The sequence below is a fragment of the Pomacea canaliculata genome, linkage group LG12 (genome assembly GCF_003073045.1).
Source record: "Pomacea canaliculata isolate SZHN2017 linkage group LG12, ASM307304v1, whole genome shotgun sequence".
Classification (NCBI taxonomy): domain Eukaryota; kingdom Metazoa; phylum Mollusca; class Gastropoda; order Architaenioglossa; family Ampullariidae; genus Pomacea; species Pomacea canaliculata.
Window position 1 is genome coordinate 10,372,916 of NC_037601.1, and position 22,488 is coordinate 10,395,403.

The 22,488-nt window shown below is 44.9% G+C and overlaps 2 protein-coding genes across 4 annotated transcripts in view; both read left to right on the plus strand.

The window, feature by feature from the left end:
• LOC112577042 (sodium-dependent multivitamin transporter-like) overlaps window positions 1–22,488 on the plus strand; it is a 47,444-nt gene that overhangs the window by 17,773 nt on the left and 7,183 nt on the right. For 2 of the 3 annotated variants that reach the window (XM_025259946.1, XM_025259947.1), the window contains exons 8-15: window positions 386–526; window positions 1,664–1,793; window positions 2,327–2,415; window positions 3,123–3,250; window positions 5,806–5,963; window positions 16,940–17,193; window positions 20,620–20,720; window positions 22,136–22,248. In XM_025259946.1, the coding sequence (XP_025115731.1) occupies window positions 386–526; window positions 1,664–1,793; window positions 2,327–2,415; window positions 3,123–3,250; window positions 5,806–5,963; window positions 16,940–17,193; window positions 20,620–20,720; window positions 22,136–22,248 (1,114 nt within the window). Of the gene's footprint in view, window positions 1–385; window positions 527–1,663; window positions 1,794–2,326; window positions 2,416–3,122; window positions 3,251–5,805; window positions 5,964–9,754; window positions 16,500–16,939; window positions 17,194–20,619; window positions 20,721–22,135; window positions 22,249–22,488 lie in introns of those variants that run through there. The other variant, XR_003101996.1, reaches the window with a different exon arrangement.
• LOC112577043 (RNA-binding protein 25-like) lies at window positions 7,307–9,838 on the plus strand. Its single transcript, XM_025259948.1, has one exon. The coding sequence runs from the start codon at window positions 9,174–9,176 to the stop codon at window positions 9,831–9,833; it is 660 nt and encodes a 219-aa protein (XP_025115733.1). The 5' UTR covers window positions 7,307–9,173; the 3' UTR covers window positions 9,834–9,838.

Genomic DNA, 22,488 nt, shown 5'->3' on the forward strand with positions numbered 1-22,488 from the left:
TGTAGGAGCAGACAGAAAGTGGTCGATGATATCAAATGCAGCAGACAGATCCAGAAGAGTTCAGGCAGAAACATCACCGCTGTCAAGGACAGATAATATGTCGGTGGTCACTTTAATTAAAATAGTTTCAGTACTGTGAAAAGGTCTATATGCTGACTGAGCATTGGGGATGAGCTGGTAATATTTTTGAATGCAATTTGACAAAGTACAAATGAAAGTGACCCTTTCTTTAAGCTGACATAATAAATACTATACTATAATAAATACTGACATATTAAATACTATTTTAAAATAGAGTTAGACAGCGTACAAATAAAAGTAATGCAGGGGAAAATCCTTCTTCAGGATTGCCCTATGTGAGACCTCTTACATGTTGCTTTTTCAGGTTTGAACCTAGTTTAACTATCCGCCATACCTTTTGGAGTCTGACCATAGGAGGCGCTATTACTACTCTGAGTGTCTACGGTATCAACCAAACAATAGTGCAACGCTACCTGGCGGTCCGCAAGCTGTCTCACGCCCAAAGGTTGGTAGAGATCTGTCATTCCCAGAGGACATTTAGTTCAATCAATACCAGAGGACATTTAGTTCAATCAATCAAATCAAATCAAATCAGACTTTATTGTCTGTCGAGGAGACCCAAGACAGAAATTTTTCTTTTGCTCACAAGGACGGAGATCCAGCTACCATGATAATGTATCTTTACTCCTGTGTGTATAAATGTCTGTATGAGTATGTATGCCTGGGAAGCAAAAGAAAAATTTCTGTCTTGGGTTATGGTCAATGGCAGCGGCAAAGGAGAGATCTATATCAACGGGGTACAGCTGGAAGAGGTAATCCTCGCTAATAGTCTTTCCCCAAAACTCAGTAATAGACAGCGATTCCGTTACTTGACGTCCTTAGAATTAAACGGCACTTCTCTTACGTGACGTAAGACTACGCAGGCGACACATTCCTGCTTAGTGTCGAACAACCACATCAGTGATGATATAGCTGAGGTAGTCGACCGATTTACACGAGAAGACGCACAACAGATTAAATGTAACCTTTGGTAACGTAAGCATCGTGACGTCACAACTAATGCATAACAATTAAAAATAAGGAAGTGCACTGCGTTACCAAGGGTAACCGATGACGCGGTGAAAGGCTTGCGCTGTGACGTAAAGACTTAGTTGGTCAGCCAATGTTTAACGCCAACGAGCAGTTTGGACATCGATAAAATTAAAACTCACGTGAAATCATTACTGGATTAATTAGAGTCTCTGGTGATTTAAACATCCCTTTGCTGACATGATGACTGTCAGTCGTGAACGACCTGACATGCGTGCGGCCCAGAAGTTGTCCGATGACCGCGACTATTTTTTTTTCGCACTCGGTTTTTGCACTGACTTGTACGCATGCGCGAACTTCCATACGTGGTTACCTAGCTGACAAACCTTGATCTCAGTGATGATGATATAGCACATAGATATGTATAGCATAAACAAATAATCTTTTCATTTGAGTTTCCTTACAGGATGGCGTATGTATCTCAAGTTAAAGTTGGTTACTCATTTGGATGTAGTGAAACTAGTCTCTTACATATCTGAAAACAAGGAGCACTCTGGTACACCTTTCCAACCGTTTTCTAGTGCTGTCTTTACCAGTTAAGGGTGTTTTCCAGGGCTGCATACCTCAACTTGCCTGCAAACGTGTTCATGACCCTTCTTTTGTGCCTTCTGGGACTTGTGGCCTACGCCTGTTACGTGCATTGTGACCCATATCTAACAGGAAGAATTAAAGCCTTTGACCAGGTGGGAGAAATCTCCGTGTAATAACCCTTGTCGGTATTTGATGTTTCGTTGTGTTTTTGTGAAATAACTCTCATTCTTGTCATAATCTACATTTTACTATGTGGTAGACGTTCTTATCATTTCACATATCAGAATTTCCTAGCCCTAGAGGCCTTTGTGACAAGGATTAACCCCAATCAAACCTCTGTGACTAGGGTTAACAACCGTAAACATTTTATCAAAAGCTAGTCCTAATATTTGTGACGAAGAACTTTCTAATTTTTATTTTTTTATTTTATTTTATTTTTTTTATTTTTTTTATTTATTTATTTTTTTATTTTTTTTGCCTATCATTCTTATATTTTTGGAAGATGCTAAGATATAAAAAAAATATTCAAATTGTTTCAATCTGTCTTTTTTTCATACATTCTCAGACATATCCAGACGACATGTTCCTAACTTTGTTTCTGGAGTTTAGTTAATTGTTGTCATAGTGATGGAAGGGTTGACTGCACATCTATATTGCATTTTGTTCAACTTTTTTTGGAGTTTAGTTAATTCTTGTCATGGTGATGGATGTGCTGGGATCATATCCAGGACTCCCGGGATTATTCTTAGCCTGCATATTTAGCGCATCTTTAAGGTAAGTTCATGTCTACGTTCTGTGTATTTTAACCATTACCTTCGAGTTAAGCTCTTTATTCTATGTATATTTATTTTCTATCGGCTATGTTTAGGGTCATTTCCAAGTTATTCCTTTTCTACATTAATGTTAATCCTCAGCATTGCTACCCTAATTCAACTTTGGTGAACTTCCTCTACTTTTGTGAGCTTTCTTTACACTGTGACATTAGTTCAGCTTCAAGAAACTTCCTCTGCACTGTGACGCCAGTCCTTGTTTTAATGTTTGACCTCTGCCCATTGTCCTCAATCCCGCCTTAAAGACCAGCTCGAATAAAAAGAAACAAACTAATATAAACATAAAGTTGCTAGCAAAATAACAAGACATAGCCCTACCATTAGCGTCCTGATTTTCTGTAGGGGCTTGCTCGACTGCAATATAACTCTCTTTCTCTTTAGTCCATAAAATCATATTCCTCTTTAATTTCAGAAAGACTATCCCTTACACTGGTTTCACGTCTTGACTCTGGGTGTTGTTATCACATTTTTACATCTTTTAGATCTTCAAAGGTGTGGTTAAATAGCTATTTTCAGAAACTACCTTGTAGATAACAGTTATTGGAAGTGCTAGAATGGTGTCAAATCGGAAACACGTAATAGATATAATACCTGCTACTATTAGAGCACATACAATGATTTGATGCGGATCGACGGTTTTCATGTCTGTAGCACCGTGTCATCAGGTGTTAACGCTCTAGCACTAGTCTTCTTGGAGGACTTTGTAAAACCGACGTACACCGCTATCAGACACACGGCCATGACTGATGAACTGTCCATCGTCATTTCTAAAACTCTAGGTAAGAAATAGTGTTTACACACGTCATGTCTTTATAGTTTATTAGCGATGACCTCACCAAAACTCTAGATAAGAAACAGTGATGAACAGTTCAGGTTTACGAATAAGAATAAAACTAAAAATGGGTATTATAACGTGCAGCGTCCGTTGTCCATGTGTGACTGTGTTTGTGGGAGGGAGGATAGAATGAGCGAGTCCGATGAGGAGCAACGATTTCGGGCAAGAGTGTGGACAGACACGATTTCAGTAAAGTAGTTAGGGGAGGAGCCTTCAAAGAATCCATAGCTTAGAGTTGACAGATTGTAGTCTATTCTAGCGTTAACTGGTGATATGTTCACATTTGCGAGTCGGGAAAACGAGGCGAGCAGTTGAGTTCTGGGCTTTCTGAAGCTTATCAATAAGGTACGTGAACAGCCAGCAAGAAAAGAGTTGCAATAGTCTAGTTTAGACAGAACAAATAAGTAGATGAGAAATTTGGTGGTTGAGATGGACAGAGTATGGAGAATGGGGCTGATCTTTCGGAGCTCATAATACGAATCCCTTCCCTAGGACTGGCACGGGGGATGACCGTATACTGTAGTTAACTGGGGTAATATCAACACAGACACACTCATCACCTTTGTTGTGAACCTAATCCCTTTGGACAGGATATGTTCCAGAAAAATGCAGCTACTATCTTTGGACAGGACAAGTTCTGGATAAATGAAGCTTCTTGAGCTCCAGTGGTGTAGATGTCATCCTTTCTACTTACTCTGATTTTGCTCTTGTCAGTGCCAATCCGCATGCCATGAGCACTTTTTGTGTCTGTCAGGTATCTTGGACGGACATCTGTTTTATAGTTATTATTTTTTCTGCAAGCTCGCCATTTTCTGTCTGATGGCCTTGAAGGACGTTGGCTTCTGCATTCAGCTCAAAGTTTTAGTGCTGTGTGCACCCGTTCAATAAAGCAAGGCAATATCGTCATCTATTCTTCGACATTGCTTCTATATCCAGTTTCGCTGAACTGTCTTCCTCCCATTTCGTTAGTGCTTTTTCTCTCTTTCTCCAAGACTCCTTTGGTTAAGTTAATCTAGAAAAGTATTTGTAACACAAAATAGTTTCTTCTTCCTGTCATTTATTGTTCATCTTCTTTTTGAGTGTTGATTGTAGTACTTGTTTTATATTTCCAGAGAGGGTATATGGTATATACACCACAGTCTACTTGTTTTCTTCTTGTTCCTAATCACCCCTCTGTGAAGCATAGGGCCGAAGTCTACTTGTTTAGGTGTCACATTTACCTCCCAGCTGGGCCTTAAAGTTTTCTGCAATGTTCGAGTCTCTAAGCTTCTCCAAATTAAAGCGAATTTGGAGGCTGTCGTATTTCCTCTTCAGCTTGAGTTTTACACACCGTGTCTTGTGGTTTGGTCTTCTTGACGCTGTATTTGGGTTAAGGTAGTCGATGTATGACTCACTCGATTTTGTTGTGGACCAAACCAGATGAAGAGTGTCATTGCTGAAACTTAAATGTTATGAAGATAGAAATTGTAAAAGTAAAAAGTTTTTAAAATCGGACACGGTTCTGGGGGTGTTATTCGCCTAGAATTTTCATTGCACCTAACTTTTAATGAGATGCATGGATGAGATAGTTATTATGGAAGAAAAGAATGCTGAAGTTGCCGTAAATATGTTGGTAAGGGTTAGCGCACGTGCGGCACCACCATGATGAATGCACATATCATGCATTGACACTAGCGGCGTCACCATTGTCAGAGTCGGGTGGTGGCCAGGAAGCTGGACGGTTAGTGAGCTGCGAGATGTCAGGGTTAGTGAATAGTCATGTAACTAGGGCGGCTGGTCTGGCAAGATGAAGCCCGTTAGGGTTAGTAACCAGCAACATAAAGCCCGTCTGGCAGTGAGTAGCAAGGTAAAACCCGTCAGACAGTGAGTAGTGAGGTAAAGCCGAGAGACAGTGAGTAGCGACAAGAAGCCGTCAGGGTTACTGAGCAGCAAGGTAAAGCCCATCAGACAGCAGCAGGGTAAAGCCCATCAGACAGCAGCAGGGTAAAGCCCGTCAAACAGTGAGTACCGAGAAAAGGCACGTCAGACGTCAGTAGCGAGATAAAACCAGTCAGGATTCTAGGAAAGTCTATGGAAACAACACAATAAATAGTACACATTTGTTGGTTAAAGAAGGCCTTTTGTGTACTCATAGGTAAAATAAGGTAAATTTTGCTAAAATTTCATTGAGAACTTCGGCCTCTTTCGCTGGATTCACGAAGATGAATAGACAGGGTTAGTGAGCAGAGTGAACAGATGAACGGACACTCTAGTCCAGCTGTTCGTGGGAGGTGTCATACAGCTGTGTATAGTAACAGACAGAGCATGTTCAAAGTATGTTCAGTCTATCAGCCTCATACATTCTAACATTCCATCTTCATCATATCTTGTTACATGAACTAATGAGACAATGTCTGTTATTACCATATACTGTTAGTTTGTTCGAAGTGTGAGCATTATGACGCATTCAGAAGACATGATGTTACATAGTTAGCCTTGACATTTTTCTTTTCCAAACAGCTTTAACCTTTGGACTCGTGACCGTTGCCATGGCCTACGTGACTGGTACAATGGACCAAACTCTAGTACAAATCACCTTCATGTCTTTTGGTATGACCGGTGGCCCACTACTTGGACTTTTTCTTCTGGCTATGTTTTGTCCGTGTGCTAATGCCTGGGTAAGTACATGTGTGCTTGTTACTAGCGTTGTACTGTTCGGATGCTGGGTAGTACTTGAGGTCCTGTTAACGTGCAGCTATCTGTCACTGGACGGGTGGTGCAACCCATACACTCACGCCAGACAAGTCCACATTCTTTCAACATACAACAAGATTGCCTGTGGCTGTCCAAATCATCTTTACGAGGTACAACACGAAAAAAATATACATCAGCACACAGTTCTGTCTAGAATATGATCAAAAACGTTCATGAAAAGTGAACATCGAAGGGGCGAGTTTCGAAACGAATCATAAATATCTGGTAATCCAATGGCTTCAACTCTTAAATTTACATGTCAATCTCTCAATTCATAACTTTCTCATAATTGTATCCGAAGTTCGAGTTCTTAATTTATCAATCTCTAACAAAGAACACTAACTCACCATCCTACACTCTCGAATCATCATCTTGTTCCCTCTGCAAAATATCAGTAGCCCATAACGATACTCACAGTTCAGAGTCCCACTATCTTAGGGTTATCACCCCTCGCATCTCAAACTAGAATCCAAGTAACACAAATTACACTTTGAACAGAATCAGTTGATCCTTCCCCGATAGGGGCAGAGAGAAAAAATCTTTGGTCGCTCCGCGTAACTCAGCAGTTGAAGACACTCGAAGGCCGTACACACTGGCCGTGACTGGTTTCCGGGGTCACAGCAGAGGTGCTCAACAGTGACGTCATAGGGCCGACTGTGCTCCACTGGACTATTCACAAATCCTCAATAGGTCTATTGGTCGATCTCGTACAGTTACCCCAAGTGCTGCTAGGCGTTGTGCCGAAGGTTATCAAGGAATGGTCCGGGAAGACGATTCTTCCTCATCCAGAAGGACTCCAATTCAATCAGATCATAAAATAAAAAAAACTCGTCCAGGCGAGGTTAACCCAAAAGGGGTCACAGTACCGCGCTGGTGTCGATGGACATTACACTGCTCGACTATATAATCTCAACTAGGGAGATTTACATGTAGTGACTCAGGCAGGTCTTCTTTTAGAATTCCGGGCCTGAGTATATTTTCTACCCCGTTCCCGCCAAAAATCTGCTGCCGAACCGCCTTCACCAAATCTTTCGTGTCACGGTTAACCTTTTCCCTTCTAACGTTCTCATTCATTCTCCCATACATTTTATATACACTTGCAGTCCACAAAGTCGTGAAGGGGTTAAAATAATCAGAAAAAACGGAGACACGGACTGTTCCGTGACAATCATAGCAGATCCCCTTACATCAACCCTTATCCAAGGCAACCCTGCCGTAGCAATTGCGACTGCTGAATCTTGATATCTCAGTTCTAACACTTTGTCGTGAAAGAGTGGGATAGGGCTGTAGTGTGGGTTTGTAGATCTATTTTACTCTAGATATGACGTAATTTCTCTCTAGAAATTACGTCATTTTTACGTCATTTACGCGTGTGCGGGTGGGAGCGTAGGCTCGTGGTGGCTGAGGCGTGATTGGTTGTGGTGTGTCAGGTGGTATGACTGGCCAACAAGACGGTTACGAGACTGAAAGATCTAGAGATGCAGGCTGAGCGTTTGGACTGAAAGAGAGAAAGAACTGGACGACAAGCTGGGCTTTACGAGATACCTCTAGGGAGAGACAGTGATCTTGAGATCTCAAGTCTTCCTTTGCAATTGTCCTTCGCCGAACTACTGAGAGAAAAGGACATCAACCTAGAAGGTGATATAGCCACACGGTCGTACCTGTGCGTTGGAAAGAACAACTTCGTCCGACCTGACGACCAAGTAACGGACAAGTGTTCCGGCCACTGGTATCGGTGTTGCGTCCATACCAAGATCGTCGGCCTGCTAGCGATAGTTCGAAGTGTACCTTCCTCGTACTCCTCTCGTCGCGTGCCGATCTACAGAAGACCGAAGTCTTCGGACAATATTTCTTCTGCGGCGCGACGAGAGATTACCCATACTGCATCCGCCATTGGACAGTGCAGTGACAGTTGTGCGTGTGTGTTCTGCAAGAACTAATCTCCACACCACAAAGTCGAGAACACAGCTAAGTGGCGTGCGCATAAGGAGTGTACGGGGAGAGTGTGTGAGCAGTATTGTGTGAGGAATATTGTGTGAGGAGTATTGTGTGAACAGTATTGTGTGTATGACAGATAAGGTTAGATCTGGCTCTCAGTTATCTGGACATAATAGAAGCAGGGGAAATAATTAGGAAACGGGACGGTCTAGACAACGATCAAGGGTTCATACTTTGTAATTGTGACATTTTTGGGTTTGTATGAACTTCTGGAAATAATAATTAACATCTTTTAATGCACTAAATTGCCTCGTGTTTTACTTTGGGGTATGCGTGCTTGGGGGCTCGAGCTGGTTAGAGTGGGTAATTAATAAGCAATTTAGTGTGGTAGCACGCGGTAAGTGTCGACGTGGACTTGGTGGGGGTATAGACGGTGTGTTGGACTGGTGATAGAAATCGTACCCCTTACCAAATCTACGGACCCTGCCCCAGGGTTGCGACATAGTGGTAGGCTCTGTCCGGGATTGAATTGAATTGTATCCCTTTGAAGTAGTCCAGGTAGCTGTGAGTCACTGTAGAGGCTGAATGTGCTTTGGTAATCAAGCCAAGCCTAGTAGCTAGCCTTAAGGTACACACTGTTTTGGTATATACTGTTGTATATTGTACGCACGTGCTTCGTGTCGCACGTGGCGATTTGCAGCATAGCCCCAAATTGATACCTGTGTGCAGGGCTTGTTGTAAGTTGTTTTATCACACTAGCCGAGAGAGAGTCGGTGTGATTGGGCAGGGTATCTTGGATTAGATAGCCTGGCGATTGCTGCCTTACTTGCTGTTGTCGCTAGCTTAACAGTGGAGTGATTTCGTGTAAGCTAGTGGAGGGCACAGAGTGTGTGTGTAAGGAAGCAGAAGGCTGGTGTGGAGTGAGGTTATTTTGGAGAAGATAACCTGATTGTTGCTTTGCTTACTTAACTGTTATGTTGTTAGCTTAACGATTGGGTGATTTCGTGTAAGTTAACGTAAGACTGACAGTGAGTAAGTGTGTGTTATATTCCTGATTACGAACTGTGTAGCTAGCTTGGCTTGGTTACCGTTGCTGTGAGCTTGACGATTGTGAGTTCGTGGAAGCTAGCACAAGACAGGGGGGTGGTCCATTCGCAAGTGTAGTTGCAGTTACGTGATAGGACTAAGTTGCGGAGATGGCAGATAAGCTGCAGGCCGAATTCGCTAAAACCGCTACTGAGAAGAGGGAAGAGTTCAGAGCGGAAGGGTTGAGGGCAGAGTTTAGCGGCAACAAACTCGAAAAGTTTGTAAATGATGAAATGGCAAACTGGAGAGCAGACAAGAAAGCTTGGGAAGAACGGGAAGAGAGGGAACGCCAGGATAGGAAAGAACGGGAGGAGAGGGAACGCCAGGATAAGAAGGAACGGGAGGAGAAGGAACGGGAGGAGAGGGAACGCCAGGATCAGAAGGAACGGGAGGAGAGGGAACGCCAGGATAAGAAGGAACGGGAGGAGAGGGAACGCCAGGATAGGAAAGAACGGGAGGAAAAAGAGAGAGAACGCGAGGAAAGAGAAAGAGAGAGAGAACGCGAGGAAAGAGAAAGAGAGAGAGAACGCGAGGAAAGAGAAAGAGAGAGAGAACGCGAGGAAAGAGAGAGAAAACGCCAGGAAAGAGAGAGAGAACGCGAATATGAGCTGAAAATGGCCGAACTTAAACTCAGAGCCGAAACGTGCGCGGATAGAAGGTTGAGTAGCGGCAGTGAAAAGGAGTTGGTAAATAGTGAGAGCGATGCTTTGGGGCTGGAAGAGGGACCGAAGTTAAGATGGCGCCGTTCGATTGTAAAACTGACCAGATAGAGAGGTTCCTGACACAGTTCGAAAAGCTGGCCAGGGCGAGTCGGGTACCATGCGATAGTTGGGCGATTCAGTTGTCAGGACTTCTCCGCGATAGCGCGAAACAAGTCTATCACCAGCTAAGTGACGAGTCGGCGGACGACTATGAGGTCCTGAAAGCCGCTTTACTGAGGCGCTTCCAGGTGACAGCCGAGACTTACCGTCTCCGCTTTAGACAGGCAAAAAAAGAACAAGGCGAGACACATGACCAATTCCATCACCGTGTGTTACACAATCTAGACAAGTGGTTGAGTATGGCTAACGTAGACCCGTCCGACCACAAGAGTGTGCGGGAGGAACTGGCTAAGGAAGTAGTGATGGGCAGTTACCGGCCGGACTTAACATTCCATCTGGAGGCGCACGGAGCAGCCAGCCTTGCAGAAATTGCAGTCGCTGCCGAGCGGTTCGACGCAGCGGAGCAGAAACGGTGGAAAGGGAGGAAGGAGGCTGAACAGAACGAAAAGCCCCCCATCCAACCCAGCAACAAGGACGGCACTGTAAGCAAGGCGGTAACTCACCCCAGGAACGGTGGTCAAACTACCGGAGAAAGACCGGAGGCTAAACGAATGAGTAACAGTTGCTTCAAGTGCGGTAAAGAAGGTCACATCTCTCGCGACTGCCCTCAACGGAAAGTGAATGACCACGCTTCGCTTAATACGTTAATGGGTGGAGACATACACAGCCTGGTGACTACAAGAGGTATGGTAAATGGTCAGGAGTACGACATTGTGCTGGACTCCGGCTGCACGTACCCCGCAGTGATTGACAGTCGCATGGTCGCGCCAGAAGATAGGACAGGTGAGATGGTGGCGATTGAGTACAATGACCGGGACATCAGGAAGTTTCCCGTGGCGTACATTGACATCGACTGTCGATACATTAGCGGAAGAATCAAGGCCGCATGTTTCGACAATCCCAAGCACCCGATCATTCTGGGGTGCCGGCATGTCATTTGTCCGGATCCAGGGGCTCATTGCGCCGAGTTACATGCGGTTACTCGCGCCCGAGCAGCTCGTAAAACCTCCATCCCTTTATCAGTCGCCAACCCCGTCGAGAACACCACCCCTGCCGAACTGCGGAAACTACAAGCCGAAGATAACAGTCTCCAGCGGCTGCGAGACTTAGCTGTAACTGGGAAGACAAGAGAAATAGGCGGCAAGGAGGCCAAAGTGGTAGTCAAAAAAGGGAAGCCGCCATTGCACAGAGCAACAGACATAAGTAATAGTGGGACCTATGCCAGTGACAATGACAATTTACTCAGTGAGGGTGAAGACGTAGACTATAGTACCTCAGGGTGGAGGAAGGGTCAACGTGAGACACCATTCCCTATTGTCTGTTACCGCTGTAATGGCGCAGGACATGTTGCTAAGTGGTGCCCTAAAAAAGCATGTAGACCTGAGGCGCATGCGAGGGTTGAATGTTACAGCCGCGGGAAGGTAGGACACTACTCGCGGAGCTGTCCCCAGGGCAACAAGTCACGGTGGGCAGCAACGGCTGACAGAGCTAGAGGCGGCGGAAACAGCGAGCGGAGGTTTTCAGAGGTTGGCGACATAGATCATAGCGATCTTGATCTAGACGGTAGTTACGTGAAGGGCAGCATTAAGGCTTCGTGTTTGGAGGATCCCAAGCATCAGGTCATTCTTGGCTGCAAGCATGTCATTTGTCCTGAGCCAAAGGCCCATTTTGCTAAGCTGCACGCGAGTGGCGCTCGCAGGCAGATGATGGCCAGGGAGGCTAACGATGTAGATGTTGATAGGCCTGGTGGAGGTAGCGAGCAGAAGTTGTCAGCGGTTAGTGACGAAGTTCACAACGAGGACGAAGCCAATGAAATAGGCGTTCGCTCTGATGAGGCCAGCGAAGTAGGCATTAGAGACGATGGTGATGGCGACGTCGGTGTTAGTGACGACAAGACTAACATGGCTAATGATGTAGAGGAAAGCGGAGTAGGAGAGAGCGATGGTGACGAGTGCAGGCTAGGAATTAGCGAGGATGAGTTTGGCAAGCTAGACTCTAGCGTTTGTGATGCCAGTGACGTGGAGGTTAGCGTTGTTGTGGCTAGCGAAGGGGCGGGGGTTATCGACGGACTGATGACTCACGCTGGAGGAGAGTCAGGGTATGGAGATATTGCTGATCTCCTGGGAAGCCAGGCTAGTCGAAGCCACGAGGGAAGTAAGCATCTGCAGGTCGATGACCATAGTCTTGGGAAGATGCGAGCACTGGGCATAGGTGCTGGGTCAAGGCAGGATGCTGAAAGTGGCGATCGCGAGATGCGAGGACCAACTAACAGGGTGGAACAGCTGCAGGTAGATGGCAGTGGCCATTGCGGGTGGCAAGAACCAGCTGTCGAGGTTATACCTGTGCAAGCGGAGGGCAGCAGCTATCGCGGGATGCGAACGCTGACTGTCGAGATGAAGCAGATGCGGGTGGACGACGGCGGTGAACGCGAGTGGCGAACACCGGCTGTCGAAGTGGAAACTTGGCACGCGGAGGGCAGCTGCTATCGCGGGATGCGAACGCTGACTGTCGAGATGGCACAGATGCAGGTGGACGGCAGCGAGGAACGTGAATGGCGAACGCCGGTTGTCGAAGTGGAAACTTGGCACGCGAATGGCGGCGGCGATTGTGGGATGCAAACGCCGGCTGTCGACGTGACACTGTTGCAGGGGGGTGACGGTGGCGATCGCAAGTGGCGAAAGCCAGCGGTCGAGGTGATACCGCTGCAGGTGGTTGGTGACAGCTATTGCGAAGTGCGCATAGCAAGGGTTGCCATGGAAATACCGCAGGCGGGTGTCAGTGGCGAGCGCTCGACGCGAGCGCCGACTGCTGATGTGGAACTGCTGTATGCAGGGGGCACTGGTGATCGCTGGGTGCGAACCCCTGTTACCAGTAAGGAACCGCTTCAAGCGGATACCGTTCAGACAGTAGCAGTAGAGGTGGTGCCGGTGAGGGCACGGGACAGCAGTGAGCAACGGGGGCGGACACCAGCTGACAAAGACGCGTCATCGCTGGCGAGAGGCAGTGGTGGTTCCGAAGAGCTAGATCGAGCTGTCTGTGAGTTGCCACAGGCGGAGGACATAGGTAAAGCTAGTGTAGGAGTGGGTGGTCAGCTGATATCTGTGTCGGTAAACTGCGATAGGTCACACAGTGGTCAAGACGTAAAGTACCAAGGACTGGGTACTGTTGACTGGCTACTACCTGATGACAACACCCCGGAAATTAACCAGCTAGAGAGAGCTGTTGGTGACGGCATGCAGCCTGGCCCGGCCTCTGACGAACCAGTAAAGTGGAAACAAGTCCGTAGGCCTAATAGGAAAGTTAGGATACGAAATGAGCGCAGTCTCAAAAGCGCCAAATCAGGTATGGTGGCTATGATACGCTGGTCAGAGGACAGGGTTAGTCAGGTCACCAGTGCAGGAAAATGTACACTGCTGTCACGCAGCATAACAATAGCAATTGGTCATCTGGTGCGCAACGACCATAGAGATAGTTGTTGGTTGCTGGTGTTGGAGTTCCACCCTGGTCATGCTGATGAGTGGCCAAAGAGGTGGCTGCTTTTGTGGCGAGGACATAGGTCATGCATGTTTGGGTCAAAAGGAGGCGGAACCTCCTGGTATGTTGTCACATGGTTGATGACGTCAGGGGCAGTGAGGACACCTTCCCTAGTCGGCGGCTACGCTCTGGCAAAGGGGTGTGGCCGGAAGAGGGGTGTACGGAATTGGCTGCGGCATTAGTCGATGCAATAGTTGTCAGCCGCCATGATAGGGCTGCAATCACACCTCTTGCCGGAGTAAGTGCGGAGAGTGCACTTTTAGCAAGGGGGTGTGTGAGGCGGCGTTGGTGTGTCCAACTTGTTGTGTTATTGTTTATCTAGGTCAGACGGGGTGACGACGGAACAGGTCGACCTAGGTATAGTTAACCCCTGCCAAGAACAGGCTTAGCAAGGGAGTGCAAAGGTGCACGTGTAAATACGTTGAACCGTGGGTTAGTGATTAGTAGTTGTGAGTAGACAGCTTGACTGACTGCTGCTTTGTTAGGGCCCATACCACTGGGTTCAGATGGGTACACTCTTAGCACGGGGGTGTATGGGTGGTACGGACAGGGTATGTAACTGTAGTTTTAAGTTCCGGGTGGGGGAAGTAATCGCAGGGAAGTTAGTCCGCGACTGGAGTATGATAGTATGACATGTAGATATGGTAGAAGTGTCTATCCTGTTTTCAATACCTAGTGATTTAGACTAGGCGTAATCCAGTACTAGTAGATTGTAGGTAGGTAGTTTCGGGAGTTTACCTCACGTTGATGACTTCAGAGAAGGTCATGTAAGATGTAGGTAAATAGAGATGCAAACCACCCTGCAGCCCTAGTGTTACGAAATCGGAATTTCGCTTTTAGCACGGGGGAGTGTCGTGAAAGAGTGGGATAGGGCTGTAGTGTGGGTTTGTAGATCTATTTTACTCTAGATATGACGTAATTTCTCTCTAGAAATTACGTCATTTTTACGTCATTTACGCGTGTGCGGGTGGGAGCGTAGGCTCGTGGTGGCTGAGGCGTGATTGGTTGTGGTGTGTCAGGTGGTATGACTGGCCAACAAGACGGTTACGAGACTGAAAGATCTAGAGATGCAGGCTGAGCGTTTGGACTGAAAGAGAGAAAGAACTGGACGACAAGCTGGGCTTTACGAGATACTCTAGGGAGAGACAGTGATCTTGAGATCTCAAGTCTTCCTTTGCAATTGTCCTTCGCCGAACTACTGAGAGAAAAGGACATCAACCTAGAAGGTGATATAGCCACACGGTCGTACCTGTGCGTTGGAAAGAACAACTTCGTCCGACCTGACGACCAAGTAACGGACAAGTGTTCCGGCCACTGGTATCGGTGTTGCGTCCATACCAAGATCGTCGGCCTGCTAGCGATAGTTCGAAGTGTACCTTCCTCGTACTCCTCTCGTCGCGTGCCGATCTACAGAAGACCGAAGTCTTCGGACAATATTTCTTCTGCGGCGCGACGAGAGATTACCCATACTGCATCCGCCATTGGACAGTGCAGTGACAGTTGTGCGTGTGTGTTCTGCAAGAACTAATCTCCACACCACAAAGTCGAGAACACAGCTAAGTGGCGTGCGCATAAGGAGTGTACGGGGAGAGTGTGTGAGCAGTATTGTGTGAGGAATATTGTGTGAGGAGTATTGTGTGAACAGTATTGTGTGTATGACAGATAAGGTTAGATCTGGCTCTCAGTTATCTGGACATAATAGAAGCAGGGGAAATAATTAGGAAACGGGACGGTCTAGACAACGATCAAGGGTTCATACTTTGTAATTGTGACATTTTTGGGTTTGTATGAACTTCTGGAAATAATAATTAACATCTTTTAATGCACTAAATTGCCTCGTGTTTTACTTTGGGGTATGCGTGCTTGGGGGCTCGAGCTGGTTAGAGTGGGTAATTAATAAGCAATTTAGTGTGGTAGCACGCGGTAAGTGTCGACGTGGACTTGGTGGGGGTATAGACGGTGTGTTGGACTGGTGATAGAAATCGTACCCCTTACCAAATCTACGGACCCTGCCCCAGGGTTGCGACACACTTCTAAAGAAATATGTTTTGTACTCAACTAGTTTTATCTTACCCTACTGCTAGCATTTATTCTTCTTTTTAAGTCTTTTTGTTAATGTGATCTTTTATGTCAGTTTTTATACTTCTTTTAAATATAGCTTTGTTTTTATCTTTATTTGTGCACTTTATTTAAGAACTAACCTACTTTGTTTGTAAGAATGTTTATATTCATTTCGTCATTTGTCCTTTGGATAAGGCAGAGCACATGGGCAAAATTTACCCCTTAGTGTGGGGCAATAGTCAGCAGGTCCTGTACAGGAAACCAGTCCAGTCTATCACATTCGTAAGTTCTTCCTCTGGCCACCGCGGCCTCGACCACCCTCTAAGGTTCCTTCAAGAACAAATGTCTTTCCGAGTCACAGGAACAAACTAGACCAAATTGCGCTACTTGACTGCTGCAAATAGAGGTTCCTGGTATCCTACGAGTGTGGCGACCATACCTCGTACGAAACCATTGGACATGTTTTCTGTGCGAGAACTGGAGAATCTTCCTCATGCACTTATTCTCGAATGCCTCCTCTTTGTGCCGGCAACCAGAGTCCACGTTTTCCATCCGTAAAGCAGGATGGACTTGTACGGACTCTACTTTGTACTAAAGTACTTTGTACTAAGCCTGTTGTTATGGCTATGCCAGATCTTGTCGAACCCAGCAATTAGTGCTTGGTATCAGGCCGATGTTGTTTGCAAAGTGTAGGTTGCAAATGGGCCTTCCAACTTTGAAAATGGTAGTTTGATGGGCGTGGAGTGTTTCACCCATGATGTTCTTCAAGATATTGAACAGCACAGATGAAAGCGTCATCCTTGAAAGACATCTATTTCACGTGAGCAGTACAGATGATAGGGCGCACAACCTACTGTCGTGTGAATGAAAACTCCTATGAAGTTCTCCAGCTGTACTGCGCTCCTTCAGCTCTTATGCAGCGCTTCAATGACTTGGACGAGACTGTCTTTGATGTCTGAAGTTTTGTATTGCAAGCCATAGCCACTGGTGCCATTCTCTGTGTGGGGACGTGTGTACACAGTGAGTTAGAGTGATGTGTGACATTGAGGTTTGAAAGTGTTCCTGACAGAGTTATTACTTCACTTTGGTGTACATGCAAAAGGTGTGTCTTGTCACACATTATTGTGTATTTGTTGTGGAAATGAAATCCAAGAAGTAATATTTGTTTTGTTTTATTCCTATACATGTATCAATGAACTCCAAGATTATACCAGTGAGCTGAGTTGAATGAAGTCATATGTATAACCTCTCTGTATGCAAAGTTCGTTTCCATATACTATATTTGTACATCATGACATCTCAGCATGTAAATCTCTTGTGCAAAAGTATTGGGTTGGGCTGCGTGACAAGACATGTATCATCACCTCTATATGTAACACATGTACACATCTGTCCTCCTATTTAAAGTACTTTCAAAATATATAAAGGATTTATAAACCAAGAACATGGACTGTGTGCAGGGTGCTGGGGTGGGTCTCCTCTGCAGTCTATCATTCAGCTTTTGGATTGGTATTGGTGCCATTGTGGACGGTCCCAGGAGAACTCTGCTACCACTCACATCTATTAACTGCTCAAGAAATGCAACACCAATCCTGATGTCTTTTGTAACTTACAACATCACAACCACATCTTTGACTACCTTGAATACAACCTTCACTACGCAGGAGGCGACTTTGCTTTCTGATATGACTTCTTCACTGGATGAAAATCCTGGGTGGGTGTGATACCACTTGATTGTAAGAGCAGTGTTACACTTGATTATCCAAGACGGGTGAAGTATATATAATGTGACTGTTTTGTGCGGATTGTTAGAGAATGCTCTATTTGTGTGGGTGTTGCAAACCTCGGGGAATAGTCAGAATGGTGGGGCAGAATGGACTGAGGTATCCTAAGTGAGCCACTGCCTCAGGTTAATTATATCCTCGAGATGTCGGCCATGTACGTACCCAGAGCACTTGAACTAACTTGCTAACTAGTGTTCTTTCAAGTGACTGCGGGTTACCAGCGTGTGCCCCTAGTAAACAAATGTCGCAAACCTGGGGCGGAGTCTGTAGACTTGGTAGGCGGTATGATTTCTGACACTCGGTCTAACACACCGTCGATACCACCACCAAACCACGTCGACAATTTCACTGCATGTGCTTATACTAAATTGCAGATCTACATTCTATAACTAGCTTTACACGAGCTCCCAGCATGCATCACCCCAATGAAAGAAAACTCAAGGAAATTTAGTACGTCTTAAACATTACTATAATTTACCAAAAAAAATATAAGAGGGAATACACATGAACAAGTAACTTGGTAATATGTTGTCTCCCCTAACTTGGCTGGTTCCCTGGGTCGTCCAGTTCCCAATTGTTTCCCCTTACATCTAATGTGTCCAGATATCTAATGAGTCACTGTTCAACTAACCTTAAACTAAGTGCACACACCACACACTACTTCGCACAACACACTTATCTCGTTACACCAAAAGTAACGTGCACGTGGAGGCCTCTGTTCGATGCCCAGAACTATTTGGGTCACTCTGTCGATTGCAGCGGGTCTCTGTCTCCAGCGCAGAGACTCTGGCACTGTCTTGTCTACACAGACTCTGGCACTGTCTTGTTTACCACAGACTCACTCGTGGCGCTCTTGCTCTGGTCTTGCCATGTGTCACCCCGACTTTTTCGTCCCTTCAGATCTGGGCGTTGATTCAACTGCAGCACCTCTCAGGGACCGACGCTCATTCACCAGACACAGCTTTTACTGGTTTCGTCAAACAGCTCCCGGTACTGAAGCACTAAACACTCCGTTACAGAGCGGGTCAACGCACCTCTGAAGTCAACTTTTAAGTCGACACACTTCTCAGCACGCCACGGACGCAGAACCCGCGGCGTCGCGGCGTCTGCTTCGTGGGAGTCGGTTGCGTTGAAACCCATACAGCAATAGCGGCCCGGTGGCGCAACGGTTAGCGCTGTTAGCGCCTGTCACCAATACAGTGAAGGTTGGCTGCCCTGAGTTCATTTCTCGTCTCGGGCATGCTGTTCTTTCTCTGCACGTGGCATCTGTTTACAGAGCTGGCTGCCCTCCGCAAGGACGGTCCCAGGCCCGCTGAAAAAGGAGGAGGGTTGGGCGTGGGGGCCAGCACCCCCCACCCGTAAAACAAATCTTGCTACCAAAACATCGACATACAGTTAAGACTGTCGTTGATGGCCTATGCCCCAGGAGGGGCGAAGGGCCTAAAAAAAAAAAAAACACTTCTCAGGCAGGGTCGCAGTGAAGAACTTAGACAGCTTTGAGCCGACTTCAGACAACTTTACTTGACAAAAGCTGCATGCAAAGACCCTGACGCGGATGTCACTCCCCAGAAGTTTCTAGCCAAAAATGCTGAGCTAGCATCTCGATCTTTCTTTCCAAACCTACGTTCCATTGGCCAGTCATGCCACCTGACACACCACAACCAATCACGCCTCACAGCCACCACAAGCCTAAGCTCCCACCCGCACCCTCGTAAATGACGTAATTTCTAGAGAGAGAAATTACGTCATTTCTAGAGTAAAACAGATGTGCAAACCCACACTACAGCCCTACCCCCCACTCTTTCATGACAACAAATGTACGCAGTTTAGCGTAAAATATAAAGTTATTTATCGATGGTCTACAGCTCGTACAATTCACACCCAGAACTGAGACCCAAAACAAGTGCTGAAGGGATTAGGACCGATTGCGCCCGCGAGCAGATGTTCCCTGTGTAAAGTATAAATAGAAGGTGGAACACGTGCTCGTTTTCTACAAAGCTTATACCAACATTAGCTATTGTCAAACCAGTGCGTCTGTAATAAAAAAAAGAATTTGCCAGCAAAGAATAACTGATGATGGTCAGCAAGAATGGATTGCTCACAGAGGCAAAGTTGCATTTTCTATTTGTACCGTATATATATATAAATCTCCTTATACCAGAACTGTATTTTGAATATGTAAATATAAAACTTTTAGGGATGCCTTGATTTGTTTTCGATTGGGAGTCAATGACACCAGTATTCACAAGAACCGCTTTATTTATAACCAGAACGCTTATAATATAAATGATTGTCCCTTTTGTGTATGTGAATCCACCGAAGATGAAACCCAACTTTTGTTGAGCTGCCCACAGTACAATAATATCCACCCTAGGTTCCTTCAAAATGGTCCACCATGCAGCGAAAACACACTGCTTATTGAAATTCAGACTAAAAATGTAAACAATACCAAGCAATTGGCTTGGTTCCTATTCAAGTGATTCAGTTTAAGAAGGGTTAAAATAACTACTGAGGTATGAAGCATATGTTACTATGTAATACTTTTAGAACCCCAATGTAACACTGCCTCCAAAGTGTACAGATATATATATATAAATATTTATGCGTGCACATGAATGAGAGCATATGTATGTTTGAATGCGTGGAAATGAGGCTCACTTTGTGGTATTGGCAGTGAAGGCCAACTATCAATAAAGAGTTCAAGTTCATTTTCTTTCTCTAAAAAATGTCAGTTCAAACTACTATGTTTGTGCATATCATAATTTCTCTCTGTGATTTTATTGCCTTGCTTTTGAATTATTGTATGGTTTTTATTTATTTTACTTAGACCGAGGGCTAGATGTAAAAACACATAGCTTTTGCTTATTTTGTTGCTCTCGTAAATAAAGATTTATTGGTCTCTCTCTCTCTCACACAGACCGTTCCGTTAACCAACTACAACCAGACGCAGAGTCTTGGATCATCTAATACCATATTTCAGAGTCTTGACTCATCTCTTGACTTATCTGTTTGTGTCTAGTATTATCTGACACCATCTGTCATGGTCTTGGCTCATCTGACACCATTTGTCAGCATTTCGATTCATCTAACACCCTTTGTCACTGTCTTGATTCATCTTATGTCATCTTTTTGCGTCTTGGATCATCTGACACCATCTCTCAGTGTCTTGGATCATCTGAAACCATCTGTCAGAAAACTATCAGACATTGTCTTATCTAATATCCAGCTGTATTCTCCTGGAGATGTAATATCAGATGAGACCGAGTTTACATCGTTATACAGTTATGTTCACTGTGCCATTATAGGTAATACAGAAATAATGGTCTAACATTGTACCAATTACCAATGTGTCACAGGTATGATGGTCTGGCACTGTACCAATTATCCTATATGTGGTACTGCGTAGGATCCTCTTCCCTGGTCATCACTATAGGGTTGATAATTAGTCTTTTAACAGGTGAGTGTTATCAACATCTTGATATACAGAGCTACATCTGGTCCTATAGTAGCCAGATGATGATAATAATAAACGCAAGATTTATATAGCGCTTTATTACACTCGTAAGGACCGAACAATTAACGCTTGAGACAAGAACAAGACATAAATAGCATACGAAAGATGGAAGAAAGAACAACATAGGAACAACAGTGGGGATAAATAACAAACGACAAAGATAGAAAATACAAAGAGGAACAACGTAACAATAACTGAGGAGAATCATGATTCTGCAGAGGAAGGCAAGTAGGGAAGTAGAAATAAGCGGAAAAAGATTGGGGGAGGGGGGTGTGTGTGAAAAATGACTAGTATTGTGTGGTCTGCATTAGGTATAGTGCTCAAGGAAGAGGTGCGTTTACAGTGCATATTTGAAGGATTCATTAGCGGGTATGTGGAAAAGTTCCATTGTTTTACTGAACAGTAATCAAAAAACTCTTGTGACCATATGTTGTTGCTCTGGCAACAGGAATAGCAGACGATCGAGGAGCGGAGTTGTCTACCTGGGATGTAAGGGAAGAGCAGTTCAGAGAAATAATCAGGGCAGGTGCCAGCTAAGAAATTAAATCACAGCACGGACAGTTTGTAATGGATGCGAGAACGGATGGGAAGCCAGTGTAGAAAACGAAGGACAGGGGTGGCGTGGTCCCAAGCAGGACCAGCCGCCTTTAGGTAAACACGTGCAAGCACTGACTTCAGCCTGTAATTTATACTGGACAGTTTGGATGCTACGTCACCCGCTGTTGTTGCGCCACTCGTGCGACCAGTGATGGGTTAAAGGGGTAGCAGGTAGAGGGAACAAGTAGCACTGTCAGCGGTACACGCTGCTCTAAATAACAGTTCCCGCTACACTAGTTAAGAATTTTACATAATTTTTATACTCCGCATGACTTTCAAGGAATATATGTAAAGAACCCTTACTAGAGACTCTAACTTTCTATCTTCATGGGAGTGGGTTGAACTGTTGACTTAATCTGTCATATTTACTCCAGAAATTATGGTGAATGAAGGAAGCATAGTATGCAATATGTTTAGTTGACATATGATTGTACTGACTACAATTTGTTTCTCTGGCATGCGATGTTGTGATGTGACAGAAATAAAATGTTATATTATAAAAAAAGTTTGTAAGGTTAATGTAAATTATGTTTGTTATTGTAGATACACAACGGACTTTTTAACATAAGAAATCGACACAAACTTTTACTATGCCCATCATAAATGCCAAGCAGTATTTATGCCTGTGTATACATGAGTGTGTATGCATACAAGCGTGTGTGCACATGCATATGCTATATTCAACAGGCTGCAGTGTTTACAAAGAAATACACACTGAGCATGTATGTTTTGTGTGTCTCTGCATGTGATATATTCAACAGGCTGCAGTGTTCACGAAGAAATACACCCTGAGCTGGTGGTCCCATTGTGGCAAAACCTGAAAACCTTCATCATCAGACAAAAGAAGAACTATGATGTGTGGAAAACTCAAAAGGTCTCTCCTCTCTTATTTCTTATTTTCTCTCTCACACACACAAACACAGATGAACGTCCTTGCAATAGCACATAGAGCTGAGGTTATTTTTAAAAAGTTTTGTTGGCTGCAACAGAAGTTGTACACGATAGATGACTAATGACAAATATAGTGTTCAAAGGTACTGCCTTCATCTAATCAATGATTATGGACAAAGTGTGTTAAAAAAATCATGATTAGTTTTCATTAAGGTCACAATAG